General features: G+C 42.7%; 1 protein-coding gene across 1 annotated transcript; it reads right to left on the bottom strand.

Moving 5' to 3' along the window:
• Positions 1 to 1870: 1870 nt before the first annotated feature.
• On the bottom strand, positions 1871 to 11536 carry SCAMP4 (secretory carrier membrane protein 4). Its single transcript, XM_070931795.1, has 5 exons — positions 11460 to 11536; positions 7063 to 7219; positions 6154 to 6255; positions 3455 to 3572; positions 1871 to 2155 (listed from the first exon to the last, which is right to left on the bottom strand). The coding sequence occupies exons 1-5, from the start codon at positions 11461 to 11463 to the stop codon at positions 1985 to 1987; spliced, it is 552 nt and encodes a 183-aa protein (XP_070787896.1). The 5' UTR covers positions 11464 to 11536; the 3' UTR covers positions 1871 to 1984.
• Positions 11537 to 13737: the final 2201 nt, after the last annotated feature.

Below are 13737 nucleotides of genomic sequence, written 5' to 3'. Positions count from 1 at the left end.
AACAGACCAGAGTAGGTAAAATCGGATAAGGCACATATTACAACCCGCTTCTCGGTCCTATCCCTGGTCTCCATTCTGTCCGGAGGTGCTTTTTCACATTTTTTGGATAAACCCACATCGTTTTCCCAAAACGTAATGTATTTTGTAAAGAAGAAAGGGGGGGGAACCTAGGACAAGCCTGCTCCTTAGAAAGCATATAAAAGCAATGGCTTGAAAAGGCAACTAATTGCTGGACAAGAGGGTTAAGGTCCAGATGACTTAACAGCTATCCTTAAGACTGCACCCAAGATTTGGGAGTCTGAATGCTTTGAGGCAGCCTAGCCACATCTGACCGCTTCCAGATATATGGGGAGCATAAACCATGAAATCCCTCACCAGCATAGCTAAGGTGCTGCTGCCCCAGTGTGTTGGATCAGATTGGACAAGACTGCTCGAGGTAGCACAATAACTGGTACCTTCCAAAAAGCATCCTTGGAGAAGGAATTGGCTCAAGTTCTGGGGAGGATTTTACCTCCCAGGATGCCAGAATCAGACTCACACAGGTGTGGAGAAGAAGAGCACTGACTGATCAGGGCGTCCCAAAGCCATAGGAGACCCAAGATCGTTGGAAAGTTGTGGAAGAGATAGATGAGAACTACTGAAATGTCGAACTGGCCCAGCCAAAGCAATACTTCTCAACCTCAGCAATTTTAAGAGGTGTGGATTTCAACTCCCAGAATTCCAATTCTGAGAGTTGAAGTCCACGCCTCTTAAAGTTGCAGAGGTTGAGAAAGACTGATAAAAGATCTCCTTGCATTCAGTGGCTATTAGACACACACACACACACACACACACACATATGAGGAAAGAAATACTCGTAGATGCAGCCTGATTGTGGGTCTTGACACTTTGCAGAGTCTCATCCATCCGCTTTGAGGTAAAGTGGAATAATCGAACAGAATTTGATCTGTCAGTACCAGCAATGAGAAAAGTTCTGTGGTTTAATTATGGGGTTGGGGGAGAGAATTTCCAAGAGGGACAGGCTCAGACCAGGTCATAGTCACCCTTCAAAGTTTCTATTTTAGCAAGCAAGTTAATAGCCAGCAAGGTAGGAGGAAGAGAGCATAGAGCAACACACTCTGAACAAAACAAATAAGCAAAACAAAGACCTGTTAACAGTTCAAAACTTCCAGAAAATGGGTCCTATTTTAGGAGAGCAGGGGCCATATTTGAACTCATCCCCCTTTAATTAATACAGTTCTCCAATACGGAAAGCTAGCAGTTCAGTGAGAAGATAAATCATGCTGCTAACTTTCTATTTCCAGGAATTATTTTCCTGGGAGAAGGATTCAGTTACAAAACTCCTGCTCTGATAGCAGCAAACATCAAAAAATAGCTGTCGTCATGAACAAGCTGCTCTTTGTGCCTATCACACTCGCACACATTTCTTTTCACAACAATCTCTTGAGCTGCAGGATCCCCAAAGATACAGGGAGCCGGGATTAGCACATGAGCAAGCTCAAAAAACAGGGAAAAGGCGAGAAAAGTTTTAAGTCACTTTCCCAAAATCTACAGGGGAATCTTGGTGGTGAACGGCTGCCCTCTCAAAATGAGGCAGTCAAGAGAAATGACAGTTTTATCCAGTTCCTTGTGCATCTGTTGGCAAGAATGATATAGATGGGAGGAAAAAAAAGGGGGGATTCCTATCAATAAAAATAGGACTAATCAAATTTTATGGGCAACAGTCATGCCTTGGCACAAGCTGCTGCCATCATAAAAGGAGAACCATAAATAAAACCATGGTTAGGGGAAGAAAGAGCACCACCCCTAAAGGAAAAAGAGAAAGAGAGAAAGAAGGAGAGGGAGGGAGGGAGGGAGGGAGGGAGGGAGGGAGGGAGAGAGAGAGAGAGAGAGAGAGAGAGAGAGAAACTCAAATGAGAAACCCAATGTGTTTCTTGCAACAACTCAAACCAAACTACTTCAGCAGCCCAACAGCAGGCCAGGATCAGGACCAGGGGTTTCCATAATTGGGAACCGTTGGATATTCAGGAAGGCTGTTTCCTGAAAAGTTGCTGTGCTGGGCTTCCCTGCTCGGAGGATCTTTCCACGATCCATTCTGCCATTCGTTCTGGGCTTTCTGAAAGCTTCCACCTCCGCCACGGTAGATCCGGTGAACCTGATTGGAAAGAGAGATAAAGAAAGAAAGTAGGAATCAAGCCTCTATCTGTTAGGACGTCGGTTTTGCAGTTCCATCCAAAGCATTGATTTTCTTTCATTTAACCTGATTTAGGAAAAAAAAAAAAAAAAAGAAGGAATCAGAGGTGAGGATGTAGGGATGTTTAGTCTGGGAGACAGGGACTAAGATCTCAGAGTGATTTTTAAATTGCCCCCTTTTATTTTTTTTATTTTTATTTATTTTTATATGCCGCCCTTCTCCGGAGACTCAGGGCTGCTTACAATGCGTTAAGCAATAGCCTTCATACTTTTGTATATTTTATACAAAGTCAGCTTATTGCCCCCACAAACCGGGTCCTCATTTTACCCACCTTAGAAAGAATGGAAGGCTGAGTCAACCTTGAGCCTGGTGAGAATTGAACTCGCAGTAATTGCAGGCAGCTGGATGTTAAATGCTGCCTTAGTAGGAGGCATTAGCCTCCTACGCCACTCAGGCCCCCTTGTAGTTCCAGTTGGCTTTCATGCCCCCATTGGCTAATCACAATATGTTTTGTTAATGTTATTAATTAAGGTTCCTTTCAGAGAAAAAGTTACTGTACTTAGGAATGTTCAAAAGTTATGTGTCAAATAAATAACAATGCTCCTGGAAGAAAATAGCAAGCCATTCGCATGTTTAGAATATGAGTATGAGTATGAGTATGAGTATGAGTATGAGTATGAGTATGAGTATGAGTAGAATAGAATCGAATAGAATTCTTTATTGGCCAAGTGTGATTAGACACACAAGGAATTTGTCTCTGGTGCATAAGCTCTCAGTGTACATACAAAAAAGAATTGTAAAGCTACATTAAGAATAGGAATAGGAATAGGAATGGGAATGGGAATGGGAATAGGAACAGGAACAGGAACAGGAACAGGAACAGGAAAGGATAGGATAGAACAGGACAGGACAGGACAGGACAGGACAGGACAGGACAGGACAGGACTGGAATGGAATGGAATGGAATGGAATGGGACTAGAATAACAGAGTTGGAAGGGATCTTAGAGACATTGAATGTAATTTATATAATTGCAAACATTTAATGCAATTTATATCATTAATTTTCTTTGGGATCTGACTTTTAGTCCACCCAGTCAGTTGGAGAGGGGGCAGCCATGAATTAGAGCATTATATGGTGCCCATATGATGGCCTATGCTTAATGGAGTCCCAGAGTGACCCTCTTTTGCACCCCACCCCCAGCCCTGAAGAGGCACAGGATGCACCACAAAACCAAAAAAAAAAAAACCCTCTGACTCACCCGGATGAGACATATAAGCATCCCAATAGCGCACAAGGTGAACATAATTGCTGGGAAGAGCATGATCACACCAGCGCCAACACTAGTGCCAAAAAAAGTTACGGCAGCCAGCCAGCCACTAAAAGAAACCAAGAGAAAAGAGGGTTGCAATTTTCAGAAAACATTTTCCTGCTTCATTGGGCCAAGGCAAATAATTACTTACATTTAGCAGATAAATGTATGTAAAGTGTGTTGACAATACAATAGATGAGATAAAATATTACAGTAAAACCATGATAAAATTGCCAAAATATGGCACCATAGAAGTGCAATAGGATAGATGTTATAATTCAATATCTAAGGAAGCTACCCATCTTAACTGCTTCTGGTGTGGCTGTGATGAGATCATCCTAGGTGCCTTGAAATTTTCCTGAGGAGACCCCAAAGGTGCTTTTTCAGGAGGCAACTGGACTTTGTTTTTTCTTTTGAAGACATCTTCTCAAGGACAAAAGGCTTCTCATTCAAGAAGCTTCTTCATCTCTGATAGGATAGTGGGGAATGGAAGGATTTATATTCCTTGCAGACAACTGGTAATCTCCATCCTTTTAGTGGGTCGTTGAAGCCCTTGGAGGTTTATCTGTGTCCTCAGGGTCACCCGAGTGGTGCTCCTGGTTTCTGTAGTCTGCAATTTTTTCTCTGGAAATCCATGCCTCTGGACCCAAGCTATTCCACAATAGCTATACTTTCTGGGTGAGATGTTGGCACCCTTAATAAGTGCTCCACAGTTGTCTGGGGCAGAGAAGTAGATACTATCTAAGAAAGGTGGTTTCTTAATTGTCCAGGCCCTGAACCACGTAGGGCTTTAAAAGTGGTGACCAGCATCTTGAACTGCACTCGCAAATATATCTGTAGCAAGTGCAAATCTGTCAGAGTAATGAAGATTTAAAGCTGACCAGCTGCTGTAAGGCTGTGGACCAGGATGATGCAATGAGGATGAGTCAGCAGGGTCATTAAGACTGAGGATGGGTCCGCAAGGTTGTTGCCAGTTTAAGATTTATAGAGTCACTTTGTCTATATAAGGGAGGCCATGAGAAGGCGTCTCTCTCTCCTCGTGTATCTCTCTCCTCGTAGTGTTCTATTCGCATTGTAGTTCTCCGTGTAGAGTTGCAGATTGCTTGGTTGCCTGGTATGTGCCTGCTACATGTATGTATGTATGTATGTATATATATGCCTTGTATATAAACCACTGTTTGTAAGACAAACCTCTGGATACTGTAATTTGCTCCTGGATTGTCTCAAAATAGTAGTCACACTGTGCAGACTCTGACAAAATCCTACAATTATGTAATGTTGCATTAGAGCAGGTTTGGGCTTAGAAGCAGAAACAAAAAAATACTTTACAGCAGTGGTGAAATCTAAAATTTGTTACTACCGGTTCTGTGGGTGTGGCTTGGTTGGGGGGGGGGTAATGTGACTGGGTGGGCGTAATGTGACTGGGTGGGCGTGGCCAATTTTTTTTAAACTTTTAAAACCATTTTTTCTACAACCTCTTTGGCGAAGCAGTTGTAAAAAAATGCTTTCAAAAGGCTCTGACGATCCCAGCTGAGTTGCCTGATCGGCAGAGACTTTTTTTTTTACTTTTAAAAGCATTTTTTCAGCCGAAGAGGTTGTAGAAAAAACGCTTTTAAAAGTAAAAAAAAAAAGCCTCTGATGATTGTGCGGCTCAGCTGGGCATAGTGGGGGAGGGGGCAGGGATTTTTGCTACCGGTTCTCTGAACCACCCGCCTCCATCGCTACCGGATTGGGCGATCCGGTCCGAACCGGGAGCATTTCACCCCTGCTTTACAGTACTGACTCTCCATAACTAATTGATTGATTGACTGATTAAATTTATAAAATTGTTGAGAAGTATCTTTTGATTGGGTTTAGAAGAACTGCTCCAAACCCATAAAAGACTGAATCAACCTTTTTACAGCTATTTAGAGTTATAGCAGTATTGTCAACAACTTTACTGCAATCTTCATGTCCGTAAAGCTCACCCTACCTGATCAATAACAGAATGCCTGTAAAGATATACATTATCCTGGGAAAAAGTGGCCTTTTTGTTAAAGATCTGGGTTCTTTAATAATGGGACAAATGGAACCTATGTTAAAAGTGTTAAGAATGTTAAGAAACAATTAAACTACTTAGATCCTGTAACACTGTTTTCTATTGTATAGGTCCGTGATGGCGAACCTATGACACGCGTGCCCAAGGTGGCACACACCCATCTTTCCAGGCATGCGAGCTGCCGCCCAACTCACCTGCAGCTGAGCATGTGCATGCACCCCAGCTGGTGTTCGGGCCTCCGGTGTGCATGCGCACAATTCAGGAGACCCAGGTGGTCTTTGGAGCTCTCCTGCACATGTGTGCGCATTTGCACATGTGCACCAGAGTACTTGCACACAGCAGGTGCATGTGCAGATGGCGTTTGCACGTGTGCATTGCATGCGCAAAAACCACAAGCATGCACAGATGGTGCAATTGCATGCAGAGCACACGGGGGAGGAGCCACGCGTTAGCACAAATGGCAACGCGTGCATGCAAAGCGCGTACTTGTTCAGCACTCGGTGAGTAAAAGGTTCGCCACCACTGGTATAGGTGAATAGATTTTTTTTTAAAAAATATCTAAATTGAGAGGGGAAATGGAAGATGTGTAAAAATCAGTTGCTTTGCTTACCATGCTCCCCACCCACTGATACCGATTGCCTGGATAGCTGTCAGGATAAACTGGGCTCCAAAAATGAAGAAAAACGCCATGAAATTAAAAGAGCTGTCTGACCTGGGGGAAGCATGAGGAACAAGAAACATAAATTTAGTATACAAGTAGATACAGGTAATCCTCGACTTACAACCATTCATTGAGTGACTGTTCAAAGTTACAAGAAGAACTAAAAGAGTGACTTATGACTTTTCTCACACTTACAACAACTGCAGCATCCCCATGGTCATGTGAACAAAATTAGGATGCTTGGCAACTGGTTCATACTTATGACGGTTCATGTGATCCCCTTTTGTGACCTTTTGACAAGCAAAGTCCATGGGGAAGCCAGATTCACTTAATAATCATGTTACTAATTTAACAACTGCAGTGATTCACCTAACAACTGTGGCAAGAAAGGTCGTAAAATGGGGCAAGATTGACTTAACTGCCTCACTTAGCAACAGAAATGTTGGGCTCAATTGTGGTCATAAGTCAAGGCCTACCTGTAAATGGACAATAATTCTATTAATTATTTCCGTTGGGTGGCCTCTAATTCTTTTTTTTTATAAACACTTTATTAAACTTTCATTACATTAAAAACATAAAAACTTATTCTAATGTTGTAAGAAATGGAATAAGAGATATCCCTGCTGAGTCATGCTTTATTGTGCATCAATTTATTCATCTTCCTGTGCCTTTTTCTTTCTCTAAACAGCCCCAATTGTTGCATTCTTTCCTCGGATGGAAAGTGTTCAACTCCTTGATCAAACTATTGCAATTAAGATTTAGGAGTATGATGAAGGAGGGCGCTCCAACCTATTTCTTTATTCTGCAGCTGGAGTTCTGGTTTTGGAAATTTAAGGACAAGAGCGTGTGAAGTTTTACCGGAAGGCTTTGTAGACTGGCCGAAACCAACAGACATAACTACAGGGGCTGAAGACGATAAGCCAAAGAATTGCCAAGCCAAAATTGGTACCACCTCCACCACCGATCCACCAAGCCAGACAAGCAATCAGGTTAACACTCAAGGTGATGCAGTAAACTATGGAAGAAGAAGAAAAAAAAAACATTTAAAGTACTGGGAAAATCCAAGGCACTTTAAAGCAATGATGTACAATATGGAGTTTGAAAGCTCCATATTTGGGATCACCCCAACGATGCCCTTGAAGTGATGTCCCAGTGCCTGGAGGCCGTACGGATCTGGATGGGGAGGAACAGGCTCAGGCTCAACCCATCCAAGACCGAGTGGCTGTGGTTTCCAACGTCCCGATATAGTCAGCTAATGCCATCGCTGACTATTGGGGGTGAATCATTGGCCCCCACGGATAGGGTTCGCAACTTGGGTGTCCTCCTGGATTCACGGCTGTCGTTAGAAGAGCATGTGACGGCCGTGTCCGGGAGGATTTTTCATCAGGTTCGCCTGATCCGCCAGTTGCGTCCCTATCTAGATCGGGACTCCCTACACACAGTCACTCATGCCCTCGTTACTTCTCGTCTGGATTACTGCAACGCTCTCTACATGGGGCTCCCCTTGAGGTGCACTCGGAGGCTCCAACTGGCGCAGAGTGCGGCCGCGCGGGTGGTGATGGGAGCGACATGGAGTTCCCATGTGACACCTCTCCTGCGCGAGCTGCACTGGCTCCCGGTGGTCTTCCGAGTGCGCTTCAAGGTTCTGGTTATCACCTTTAAAGCGCTCCATGGCTTAGGACCTGGTTATTTACGGGACCGCCTGCTACCACCAATAGCCTCCCACCGGCCAGTACGCTCCCATAGAGAGGGGCTCCTCCGGGTGCCGTCGGCCAAACAATGTCGGCTGTCGGCCCCTAGGGGGAGAGCCTTCTCTGTGGGGGCACCTACGATTTGGAACGAGCTCCCCCCGGAGATACGTAGGATCCCGGATCTGCGCACCTTCCGCCGCGCGCTTAAGACTTTTCTATTTTATCAAGCTGGCCTGGCCTAAATCTTCCCCCTTTTTAAATGTGGGAATTTTAAATTTTTAAATTTTAAATTCGTCTTTTTTATAGGGGTATGGGTAAGGCATTTTAAATTGGGGAGCCATTGTAGATTTAATTTTGTTTTAAACGTATTTTAATAGTTTATATTGTATGTTTTTAACTTTTGGCTGTGCACCGCCCCGAGTCCTTCGGGAGAGGGGGCGGTATAGAAATCTAATAAATAAATAAATAAATAAATAAATAAATAAACGGAGAAATTGGATCTCAGAAAAGGTTGGAGTGCTAAGGAAAGCTTCTCTCAATAGTACTTTGGCAATAAAGCCGATTAACCAAGGACCAAAAGTCCAACTCTCAGAAGACATCTTTATGACAGAGGCTGGATAGGTCTTCTTTGGCAATCAGCCACAGCTGAGATGATCTGCTTTGTTACTATTTTAACAGGGGTGAAATGCTCCCGGTTTGGATCGGATCGCCTGATCCGGGTAGCGATGGTGGCGGGTGGTTCGGAGAACCGGTAGCAAAAATCCCTGCCCCCCCCCCATGCCCAGCTGAGCCGTGCGATCATCAGATGCTCTTTTTTTTTTTACTTTTAAAAGCATTTTTTCTACAACCTCTTCGGCCGGAAAAATGCTTTTAAAAATAATTTTAGAAAAAGCCTCTGATGATCAGGCAACTCAGCTGGGATCGTCAGAGGCTTTTAAAAGCATTTTTTTTACAACCTCTTGGGCTGAAGAGGTTGTAGAAAAAATGCTTTTAAAAGTTAAAAAAAAAAAAAAGTTGGCCATGTCCACCCAGTCATATTACCCCACCATCACCAAGCCACTCCCACAAACCAGTAGTAACAAATTTTAGATTTCACCCCTGCATTTTAACTTAGTAAAAAAAGAAAAATTTCTAGTCATATATTGCTGTGTTATTTTTGTTTTAATATATATTTGATGTTGATAAGCTTTCTTGGCCAGCGAGCTGATTTTCTTAGGCAGCAAAGATAATTAATTAAAAACTAAAATATATCTTATGTCTCTTCTTCTGATAAAGGCTCCTGGATCTTTATTTTCGGCAAACCAATTTTTTTTTAACAATGTTAAATTTCTAGCAGACTAAATCGATTGTTGATAATCCCATAAAAAGATAAAGATACACTAAGGTAGGAGTCTCCAACCTTAGCAACTTTTAAGATTTGTGGACTTCATCTCCTAGCTTTGCTGGCTGAGGAATTCTGGGAGTTAAAGTCCACGATTCTTAAAGTTGCCAAGGTTGGAGACCCCTGCACTAAGGTGTACAAATATGCACAAGAATACACTCTCAACCATCAGTGGACATTATGAAAGATCAGTCCCAGGCTCCCAGATCTTTGTTTGTTTGTTTATTTATAGAATTTATACGGCCACCCATCTCAAGTACATGTTATCTGAACTATGTTATCAGTTGCAGGTAGTGTAATTTGGATTTCCTGCACTGAAAGAAGGATAGCTGATACCAGCTCACCTTGCCTCGCCTTTCCCTATGGCTGCTTTTTGGCTCTCAGAATCCCTGGAATTCTAGCCGGCTTGGATTTCCCTAAGGAAGCCATCAGCTGAGAAACGGATGGTAAGAAAAAGCTACATGGCTGTGTTTGAATTCGATGCTTCAGGTGTAGCAATAGCACTCAGATTTATACACCGCTTCATAGTGCTTTTACAGCCCTCTCTAAGCGGTTTACAGAGTCAGCCTATTGCCCCCAACAATGTGGGTCCTCAGTTTACCGACTTCGGAAGGATGGAAGGCTGAGTCAACCTTGAGCCGGTGAGACTTGAACTGCAGGCAGCCAGCAGAAGTAGCCTGCAGTACTGCATTCTAACCACTGCACCACCATGGCAAGTATGCTTGCTTTATACAAGTCCATCATTTAGCTTTGATTTTATATAGTTTTAAAATTTTAACCTATATGGTTTTACTATTTTAATATATTTTAATTACTAGTTGTTTTATTACTAATCAGCTGCCCAAAATCGCCTTGTAGGGGAGATGCTCAGAATAAAAAATCAAAATAAATAAATAACTTGATAATGCCAAGTTCAACCCTTTACCAACACCAACTCTTAAGCAGTAGCCCCTTTGTTGGAATAGATTTAAGCTAATCTTCTTTCCTAGAATAGACTTTGGCTGGCAACCGCAACATTTTTGGGAAATCCCTGCATAAGCATGAAGGAAACAGCCATCTCCTGTTGATTCACTTAGTTCCTAGAAAAGACTGGTCTAAAGAAGGACATCTGGCTGATGAGTCATCAATAAATCACTTCTTCTAACTCCTACATGGAAAAATTAGGCAAGTCCACAAGGCTGAAGAAGGTGGAGGAACACGACAATCAAGGGCAAAATGGAGGGACTTCATTATGGTACTGAGAGGTGCCCAAGGAGCCAGGTCAGAGACAGAGTATCCTGGAGAAAAACTATCTAATGCGAGGTACTGAAAGGTAGTGCTGCCTAGATGGCTTATAATCAGTAAAATTAACACTTATTAGCCTAATCCTGCCTTTTACAACCTCTTGCCAGCCAGATGCATTTGGGAAGTAGCAGGATCGATATCTCTGGAAAGGCTAGGTAAGAAAAGACTGATCTAATCCTTCTGGCCTTTGGGGCTATGAAATCTGCAGGATGATTCATGCATTATGATATTTTTTGCCAATGTCCCATGCTCTGCACATATTTTGCCAGATTGTTTAGATACACATCTTGGCTCTTGGGAAACTATCTTATCATGTCATTGGAAATCTGCCATTTCTCTGGATCAGGGGTGTCAAACTAAATTTTACTGAGGGCCACATCAAGGTTGTGTTTGACCTCAGGAGGCCTGGGGGGGGGGGGCAGCTCAACGTCACTCATCAAGGCTCTGTTTCCGGCCTCAACAGCCTCCTGCAGCCCTCTGCCAGTGAAAACGGAGCCTAGCAGAGGGCTGAGGAGGCCGTTGGGGCCAGAAACAGAGCCCAGGAGGCCTACATGTGGCCCTCCCAAGCTCCATTTTCACAGGCAGAGGCACCGTGGGCTAATCCTTCGCTGTCTCCAGGGCGGGCCTGCGGGCCACATCTAAGCACCCTGTGGGCCGAATCTGGCCTGCGGGCCTTGAGTTTGACACCCCTGGTCTGGATGGAAGTTTTCACTAGGTTTTGTGTTAGCTTTCCACTCCATAAGGACTAGGTATCTTGCTATTTAAAAACAAAACTGAAACCTGAAGCCTAACGATAAAGACAAAAAAGCAGCAGATTACACTCAGAAAGATACCAAGCTGCATTTTTCACCTCCCTCCCCTGTCACTGTGAACAAGGTTTCCAATACAGCTGAACTCACACATCCACAAGCGATAGATCCGTCTCACCAGCGTCTGGTAATCAATTGGGATTTCATCAGCGAAGTTCTGGTAGAAGCACGGCTTCAGCGGGATAAATTTAGGAAGTGGGGGGAAGTTGTTCACTTTCTCTACAAAGAGAATGAAAATCAGTTCGAAGTTAACAAAGCGAATGGCGACTTTAGTCATCAGAATGGTAAATCGGTCTGAAGGTAAATACTCAAACAAGCCTACAGAGTTACTGAGGAGCACAAATAAAAGAAGTCAAAAGAAACAGCCCAACATAATCAGGAAATTGCAATCTAAGCAAAATTACGTTAAGACTTTTAGGCAATGCAGTCATGAACAAAGTAGCTTTGTAGAGACATATTTAACAGAAAGAGGTTCATGTATATTCATACAGCTCAACAGGGACTAGAGAAACGGCTGTCGTCCAAGTTAATTCTAGCTTTGAGAGAGAAAAATTTGAATCGTTCCAGTTGGATTTTACCTGCCATTCCTTCTTTAAGTGCCTTTTCAGAAAGGGTTAAATCATGAAGAGCTGGGTCTAAAACAGAGGAAAAGAAATGTTAAGTCGAAAGAGAGATTAAGGCCTTCATTTCCCACAGATTCAGCACTGATAAAAAAAAAAGAGGACAAAGAGTTCAATTTGTCCAGACTTCTCAATGAGTCAGCAACTGGCCATCGCTGGACCAAGTCTATGTCCTTAACTGCCAGCCCAGAGATCCCCAGCCCTGCGGAAACCAGCAACACTGAAGATTTATTTTCAAGCTACATGGCTTCTGCCTTATTTAAATGATGCCCCTTCTGTGAACAATTTTGCACGCTATTTTCACTACTTGCAGATAACAGCCTTTGGAGAAGTGCAAGGACTGCAGTAGGACATGGCAGGGGTCCCATTGCACACATTGACAGAATTTGGGGTTTGTAAAGTTTGGGGGGTGCTTAATAAGCCTACATTAAGCTTTATTAAGGCTATTCTAGTTTTCTGGTTCCTATACATTGCGGCCTCAAAACGAAGTAAACTAGAGTCCCGTGTTTCAGGAACTTGAGGCAATAATTTTTTATCAGTGACTTGGCTCAAAAGATTATGGTATGAAAGGAGTTGTCCTGTATTTGGAAACATTCATGGCAAATGAAGAATTTATTTATTTGTTTGTGCTTATTTATTTAGAGAAGATTGGCTATATGTACCATATTTTTCGGAGTAAAAGACACACTTCACCCCCCCCTAAAAGTGGGTGAAAATTTTGGTGTCTTATAGACCGAATACAGGCCTGTTTTTGGCTTCCCGAACCCTCGTGTCTCGTTTTCGCCCTTCCCGGCCCCCAGAAGCACTCTGCAGTGCTCCACATGTCCCATTTTTGCCAAAAGTGGGCCCATTTTCGGCCTCCCGAACCCTCCACGCATCCCGTTTTCACCCTCCCTAGCCCCCAGAAACAGTCTGCAGGCCAAAAATGGGTGCATTTTTGGCAAAAACGGGACATGCGGAAGGACGTGCAAAGTGCTTTTGGGGGCCAGGGAGGGCAAAAATGGGATGTGGGGAGGCCAAAAACTCCCCTTTGTTTTCCTCCTCTAAATCGAGCTGCGTTTTATAGTCTGAAAAATTCTGTATATAAATTGAACAAGAATGGTGCTAATACTGATCCTTTTACAGATGGCACCTAGCCTCCAAACAGTGTTGTATGCTGCGGTTAGGTCTACAAAAACAATTAAGATTTTAAATTGTTTTTGAAATCCATCTTCTATGTATGTAGTTAATGAGAGAGCCAAAGGAAGAAATAAATCAACAACAGAAATGATATAAAAGCTTTTCCCACTACAGGCTGAAAGGAGAATAGATATGAAAAAGAGAAATTACTAATACGGTAATAATTGTTTTATTTTAATTTCTTTTTGTATCCCACTTTAATTATTTTTACAAATAACTCAAGGCAGTAAATTTATTCACCACACCTTCCTCCTCCTATTTCCCCCACAACAATATGCTTCACGTTCAGGATTGTTTTTTGTGAAGTTTATTTACAATCCTGGCATTTTCTTGACTGTTTTCTGAAAAATTATTTCTGTTTTGATTTGGTACAGTGGAAGAGAAAGCCAGAGCACCTAACTTTGTTTTTCTACAATACTGGCATTTATTTCTGACCACAAACCTATTTTTTACCTGTTGCTCCTAAAAAGGCAAAAATAAAGAGATGTCATTATTCCTTAATTTTCAATAACTTGTAGCTCCATTTGTAAAACAAAATGAAAATCATTTAACATATTTTAAATAAGACC

Source organism: Pituophis catenifer, unplaced genomic scaffold (genome assembly GCF_029215685.1).
Source record: "Pituophis catenifer annectens isolate HBS135680 unplaced genomic scaffold, rPitCat1.0.hap2 SCAF_1, whole genome shotgun sequence".
Lineage (NCBI taxonomy): Eukaryota > Metazoa > Chordata > Lepidosauria > Squamata > Colubridae > Pituophis > Pituophis catenifer.
This window is presented reverse-complemented; position numbering and strand designations above follow the sequence as displayed.

What these genes read in the sequence shown, in the direction of transcription:
- SCAMP4 (XM_070931795.1), bottom strand. An exon ending in CCAGTCTACAAAGCCTTCCG is followed by an intron (nt 6,256 to 7,062) that starts GTAAAACTTCAC and finishes TGCTTCCCCCAG; the next exon opens with GTCAGACAGCTCTTTTAATT. An exon ending in ATCAGTGGGTGGGGAGCATG is followed by an intron (nt 3,573 to 6,153) that starts GTAAGCAAAGCA and finishes GGTTTCTTTTAG; the next exon opens with TGGCTGGCTGGCTGCCGTAA.